The sequence below is a fragment of the Vitis riparia genome, chromosome 1, assembly GCF_004353265.1.
Source record: "Vitis riparia cultivar Riparia Gloire de Montpellier isolate 1030 chromosome 1, EGFV_Vit.rip_1.0, whole genome shotgun sequence".
NCBI lineage: Eukaryota > Viridiplantae > Streptophyta > Magnoliopsida > Vitales > Vitaceae > Vitis > Vitis riparia.
Window position 1 is genome coordinate 17871593 of NC_048431.1, and position 7048 is coordinate 17878640.

Sequence of the window (7048 nt, forward strand, 5' to 3'; positions counted from 1 at the left end):
CAATTTACTAGTCTTTTGAAGAGCTCTTTGTAGTTAGGCTCTTAAAATACACACTAATTAAATGGTAGCATGAAGTTAAGAGTAGCAAGCTAGTCTATGCATTATTGTAGCATAGATTTTGAGAAGTGTTTTTGGGATTTAGTTTTGATATTTTTGTGCTTATTTGGACACTTGTGGTTGAGGTGGAAGGTGAGGCGATTTAGTTGGATATGGTGCTTGTAAACTGTAAAATATTTTCCCTTCAGTTCCAGCTCTCCCTCTTCCTTATCCTTCAACCCATCAACCCATTGAAACAAAAAAAGTTGTTACCTTTGTTGGTCCAACCATGGTGTCTGCACTTTCTTTCTCCAATTTAACACTGCCCAGAAGATCATTTTCAACTACGGCATGGAACCCAAGAGCCATGGCCAAGGAGCTTTACTTCAACCATGATGGTTCAGCCACAAAGAAACTTCAGGTTGCATTTCTCAATAGAGCACTGCCACTGCCGCTACTGCTTCTTCTGCAATCTTCATTGTCTAATAATGGTTTGCTTTGTTGGATGCAGGCAGGGGTAGACATGGTGGCGGAACTGGTTGGTGTGACTTTAGGACCAAAAGGAAGGAATGTTGTGTTGCAGAACAAGTATGGGCCTCCCAAGATTGTTAACGATGGCGAGACTGTGCTCAAAGAGGTAATGTAAAAATTGCCTTTTAACACCCTTCTCCTTTTCCCCTCTTAGGTCCCTGTTTCCATTTTGTTTGGCTGCCCAAAATCCTCTGGAGCTGAAAAGGGAAGGAAAATTGAGGGCTTCTGTATTTCATTATTTGGGTTGTTGGGAAAATTGATGCTGTGTTTTGGAGTATTGTTATCCTCCATTTGATGAGTTTGAGAAAGCAAAAGCAATTTTCTTTTACAGCCAAACATGAAGAGGGAGTTGCAAAATTGTAAGCCTTGTATACTATTCTGTGTGGGCTTTAATTTGTAGGACTTGGGCATGTTGGTGCCATCCTGAAGCCAATCTTTGTTTTAGGATGCCTTTTAACATGTATGCTAAGTGAGCACGCCAAGTTTAATTTAGTTTTTTGATATCTCTATGTTATTACAGAAAGCCAAGTGCCCCTTTACTCTTTACCTTGATATCCATTTATCAACTTAAAAAAAAAAAAAAAAAAATCTCCATGTAGATATTATCTATTGTGGACCCAATTTACCCTCACAGCTTTAAAATGAATCCGGTTAAGAGGACTACATATATAGTGTCAATGTGTTATGAACTTCTCTTAGCTGTTGTGAGATATCATAGCATCTGTCTACTCATCTGTTGATATTGTTGTCCACCAATATGCTAGAAACAGAGGTAACTGCTACTACCTCGAGAAACCAAAAAATAAAGAAATGAATTGGCATGAGTTAAAGGATGTGCCACAAGCCCATGCCATGTCTCTATCAAGGACTGGCTTGTGAAGGGATTGGAAAATTGAAGAACAATTGAATGACATATAGTCTTCTTTCCCAAGGAAGTTGAATTCTACCTTTTCATATCCGGCTGTTAGTTTCCTTGTGTGTCATGTTTATCTTAGTAGCTAAGCCATCTATAGCACTGTTTTGGGAGCGAACACTTGGTATTCTTTTTCCTTGAAACTGGAAATTAGACTGGCTGTTGCATATTTGTATGGTGTGCGGTTTTTCATTTCTTTTGATGATGATGTTTTACATTACTTCTAAAATTTGCTCTATTTTTGCTTATAATTTGCTTGTTATAATATTTCAGCCAAAGGATGTACCATAGCAGATGATGTATTTTTGCATGTTTTTTTATTAACTTGAATTTGGAACCTTTCAAAATCAAATAATGACAATAAGATAAAAATATTGGTGGGAAAGGCATTATTGACAATGGAAGAATTGCCTTTTTTTATTTATTTTTATTCATTTTTATTATAATTTTCACTTGTTGGCCTACCACACCCTCGCTTCTAAATTACCTTTAATTTGCTTTAATTAGATTGAGCTGGAGGATCCATTGGAGAATGTTGGGGTGAAATTGGTTAGACAAGCTGGAGCAAAAACGAATGACCTTGCTGGTGATGGTTCCACTACATCTGTTATACTTGCACGAGGTCTAATTGCTGAGGGTGTGAAGGTATGATAATTTGTCTTGATGTGACTAACCTATCTCTTTTTATTAGAACAAACTAGTGGCTGATTTAATGGATTAAGGATAAAAAATGAGAAGTTTCTTTCGAGATTAAACATTAAGTAAGTGTTTGATACTTAACTTCTGAAGTGGCTTCCATTTTCTTTTTCTAAACAATTTTCTCTGATTAAAGACACATTTGATTATGATATGTGACTTTGGTTCTTCATATGATGTCAACTCTTTATGCTAAGGGCTACTCTTTCCTAGGTAATTGCAGCAGGAATGAACCCCGTTCAAATTTCTCGTGGGATTGAGAAGACTGCAATGGCCCTTGTTTCTGAACTCAAATTGATGTCCAGAGAGGTATCAAGACTATTTCTTATATTTTCATGAAAAAAATTATAATTCAGAAAAGTGTTAAAAATTGTAAGCATTGAAACAAAGAGAATATATTGTATTTGGGTATTATTATTATCTTTAAGAATTATATAATATTACCTGGAATTGACTGCCAAATAATTTATAAATTGCAGGTTGAGGATCATGAGCTTGCACATGTTGCTGCAGTTAGTGCTGGGAATGATTATACAGTGGGCAACATGATTTATGATGCTATTCGACAGGTAGGAAGGAGGGGTGTGATCACAATTGAGAAAGGGAAATGTGCTGAAAATAGTCTGCAGATTGTAGAAGGAATGCAATTCGATCGTGGATACTTGTCCCCTTACTTTGTTACTGATCGACAAAAGATGATGGTGGAGTTCCATGATTGCAAGGTTGGGTTCAGTTTTTAGATAGCTTGGCATGTTATCTGGTGTAATGATTAGAGGGTATGAAATTCTTTGGTTGCAGTTACTTTTGGTCGACAAAAAAATCACGAACCCGAAGGAGATGTTTAAAATATTGGACAATGCAGTTAAGGAGAAGTATCCAATTGTGATAGTTGCAGAGGGCATTGAGCAAGAAGCTCTGGCTCCGGTAATTAGGAACAAACTCAGGGGTGTGCTGAAGGCAGCTGCTATTAAGGCTCCTGCCTTTGGTGAGCGGAAGAGCCACTACTTAGATGACCTTGCTATCTTGACTGGAGGTAGTAATTGAGTGCTAAGAATAAAAATTTCAGTCTATTTCTTGTTAAAAATACAAAATTTTCGAGTACAGCAGCTAGAAGACATGTAAATAATTGATGTTCATCATGTAAGACAGTCACCCTATTATATTATTGTGCACATAGGGATGGTTAGGACCTTAATTAAACAATTTCATTTTCATTTTAATAGCATTTGAAGGCATAAACCTATCATTCAAATGGAGTAGTAACAAAAAATTGAACCATTGCAAAATAATAATAACAATAAAAATAATGGCAAAAAAATGATGATGAAATATTGAACTATTGAGGTGACACTTTACCTGAAACTAAATGGAACTCACTTTAGCTTCTATATAAAACAAAGGGGAATGATTTTTGAATCTTTTAACGCAGTTGACAGTTTCAGATGTTACAGTCGTTTACAATTTTTTGCATCTTGAACTCTTTGTAGGCACTGTAATTAGCGATGAGATGGGATTGACCCTGGAAAAGGCTGGCAAGGAGGTCTTGGGCACTGCTACTAAGGTGGTCATAACTAAGGATTCTACGTTAATAGTTACAGATGGGAGCACTCAACCAGCTGTTGAGAAGAGGGTTTCTCAGATTCGGGGGCTTGTTGAGGTGCGCTTAACTTATTACATAATTTTATTTATGTATTTTCATATTCTTTGCTCGTCTACGTTCCATATTGCAGCCTTGGTTGTAAAATAGAATGGTTGAAATTCAACACAAATGCAAACATTCACATGTCATGTAAGTGTTTTATCATTACTATTCCAACATCTAAATGATAAGCAATTTATCAAAAAAAAAAAAAAAAAAATCTAAATGATAAGCAGCTGAGAAAACTTCACCAGATGAGCAGTGTCAAATTAAGCCTTTAAAGTTGGGCAATATGGATTTCCAATCCTGATCTTACCAAAACACAGGAATCTAACTCATTTTACTTTTATTTCCTAGTTTATCGTTTTGTCTTCTTTACCTGAGAAACAGGGGAAAAACTTGAAAAGGTGCACTTCACAAATATTTTCAACACGGGAATTTCATATGCTGAAGGACTTTTAATGTCTTTTGTTTGGACAAAAATTTGCTCTTGGGAAATGCCAAAAAAGAAAAAAAGAACTTACTTTCTTTAGTTTTTGTGGTACTTTAGTACTAAGTAAAAATTGACTTGGCTATTATTTGTCTTGCAGAACACTGAAGAAAATTTCCAAAAGAAGATACTGAATGAAAGAATAGCAAGGTTATCAGGAGGAATTGCTATTCTTCAGGTGACTGAAATTTATCAGAGTCGGCATCTTGATCATCTGTTATTATGGAGACTGATTTCTTAGCTGATGCATTTAACTGTATCAACACTAGGTCGGAGCTCAAACACAAGTTGAGCTGAAAGATAAACAATTGAGGATTGAAGATGCTGTGAATGCAACTAAGGTAGTCTGATGCTATCATTGATGCTAATAGTGATTATTTGTCTGTTACTAGTAGCAATCTTCCAAACTGATTTTGCAGGCAGCTATTGAGGAAGGTGTTGTAGTTGGTGGTGGCTGTAGCCTTTTGCGACTATCTTTAAAAGTGGATGGCATCAAAGAACTTTTGGACAATGAAGAGCAGAAAGTTCGTATATTTCTTTTCTTTTTCATCCCTCCATTTTTGTTCTTTGAAGTTAGGATGCTATAATGAGTAGCTTTAAAACTTAATTCACAAGATGGAATGGGAAAATTGCTGATCAATTAATTTGTAGGCTCTGGAATTCTTGTTTAATTACTTAAAATTAGGTTTCTGTTCGACACTGCTGAATTATTTGCTACCTACTCTGATCTAAAATTCTCAGAATCCATCAGCTGTACATCATCATAGGTATGTTATTTTGCTATTTTGCTTTTTGTTTATGGAGATTGTGATCCCATATCTACAAATATCTGGGCAGATTGGAGCTGAGATCTTCAAAAGAGCTTTGACCTATCCTGCAAGACTGATTGCCAAAAATGCAGGTGTTAATGACAGTGTTGTAATAGAGAAGGTCTCTTTATGGGCATCATTTGATATTAAAAAATTTCTTGGTTTCTGTACTAATTTTATGACATGGAGTTTGTTTCAAACATAAATTCCTATTGGGCTCTTCTATTTTTTGTAGGTTTTATCGAATGATGATATTCGATATGGTTATAATGCTGCAATAGACTGTTATGAGGATTTGATGGCTGCTGGAATTATGGATCCATCAAAGGTATCGTTCACTAAATAGCTTATGCAGTGTCCTTTGAAATGTCAAGAGATAACTGCAAATTCTGGATATTTCGTGTATTAAATGCTGAGAGGAAGAATTAGAGTAAATTATTATTTTCAGCCGGAACCTATTCCTCAAGTCACCTAATGATATGTTAGAGGACTATTCTTTGATGCAAATGTCTCCAAATGGTTCACTTTTTGCGCTTTGATGATTACTGCTAAGGTTTGTGTGATTATGAGAGAGAGGAGCTCTAAAATTATGTTGGATATTGTCTCATGCATGTTAGAAGATGCTGTATGTCTGCATTCAGATGCACATATTTAATTTCTCTCTCTGCAGTATAATGGTAAACATACTCATTATTGTTGGTTTTTTTTAAAAAAGCAGGTGGTTAGATGTTGTCTAGAGCATGCTGCTTCGGTTGCCAAAACCTTTTTGACATCGGACGCTGTTGTTGTTGACATTAAGGAATTAGACCCCATTCCAAGGAGAAAACCGATGCCACCAATGTCGCCAATGCCACCAGTATCACCATTGCCATCCCCAGGTAACTCAGCCATTTCAAGGAGAAAACCAATGCCACGGATGCCACTAGTACCACCACTGCCAACCTCAGGTAAATCAAGCTTTTCAATACAAGTACCAGCTTGCCAATAAATTCATATACAATCATCTCTCTTATGCCTTGCAGCTTTCCATCTCTGATATCCATTTTAGTTATAATGGCTTCCTATGTCTTTAATCATTCAGGTATTCGACCAATTGGGCTTTAGCTCAGTGGAGGGAGTTATCCAGCTATATTGACCTTGCTGTTCAAACCCTGATTTTGTCCACTCTTTCAAAGGATAATGGGATTTTGCAGTTTGAAACATGTGGCTTAGCTAGAACTCCAACTTTTATTTATCAAGTGGTGCTGATAATTGATGCAATACTTGCCAATATATAGCTGCTTAAAATTTGGTCCCTTCACGTCAAATTGATGGTTTCCTAATTGAAGAGATGAGCAAGACTCTGGTAAAGAAGGCATGCTGCAAGATGAGTTGGGTGCGTAATTTAAGTCACTTCGAAAAAGGAGATGCTTCTGCAACATCTCAAAGATAATCTATTCATACGGTAGAGGGCAGATTTCCCTTGTGGTAAGGCAGAAACACATCAAAAGGCCTCTACAAGAGGAGAGATTACCATTATCTTCAAGTGTGTGCTAGTGCTACTATATGTGATGAATTGGTAAAAATGCTTTGGCAGTCTCTTATGCTTACTGTAACCTGTTATGTAGTTTTCTTGGTATAGCGGGTTAATCTTAAGCTTTTCTTTTATGATCATTGAGATCTGATCAGACGTGTGCAGTTCTTTTACTTTATTTGTCTACCAGCATAGGTCGATAGGACACTTGATTCACTTGTCACTTATCCCTTCCCTTCATTTGCTTCTCTGAGTTTCCTCATTTTGAGTTGATTCTTAAGAGGATGAAAGAGATAAAATTACTTGGGAGGAAGAAAAAAGAAAAGGAGAGAGCATCAATTTGTAGTGATAGCTTTACAAAGCGAAATGAAAAGAGATGGAGATCAGAGAAAGAGAGTAATTACTTTTGGGCATTGTTTGG

The 7048-nt window shown here is 36.4% G+C and overlaps 1 protein-coding gene across 5 annotated transcripts; it reads left to right on the top strand.

The window, feature by feature from the left end:
• The first annotated feature begins 227 nt into the window (after nt 1–227).
• On the top strand, nt 228–6778 carry LOC117918155 (chaperonin 60 subunit beta 4, chloroplastic-like). Of its 5 annotated transcripts, none has more exons than XM_034834695.1 (14): nt 230–457; nt 548–673; nt 1988–2125; nt 2390–2485; nt 2656–2898; nt 2975–3209; nt 3664–3833; nt 4406–4483; nt 4575–4646; nt 4725–4829; nt 5047–5235; nt 5350–5442; nt 5833–6061; nt 6196–6778. In XM_034834695.1, the coding sequence occupies exons 1-14, from the start codon at nt 326–328 to the stop codon at nt 6216–6218; spliced, it is 1929 nt and encodes a 642-aa protein (XP_034690586.1). In that variant the 5' UTR covers nt 230–325; the 3' UTR covers nt 6219–6778. The 5 variants fall into 5 exon arrangements, 4 of the variants coding, with proteins under 4 accessions (XP_034690860.1, XP_034690586.1, XP_034690649.1 ...); XM_034834758.1 differs by having other exon boundaries at nt 231–457; nt 5143–5235; XR_004651842.1 differs by lacking the exons at nt 5833–6061; nt 6196–6778 and having other exon boundaries at nt 228–457; nt 5047–5072; nt 5143–5235; nt 5350–5440.
• The last annotated feature ends 270 nt before the right edge of the window (nt 6779–7048 follow it).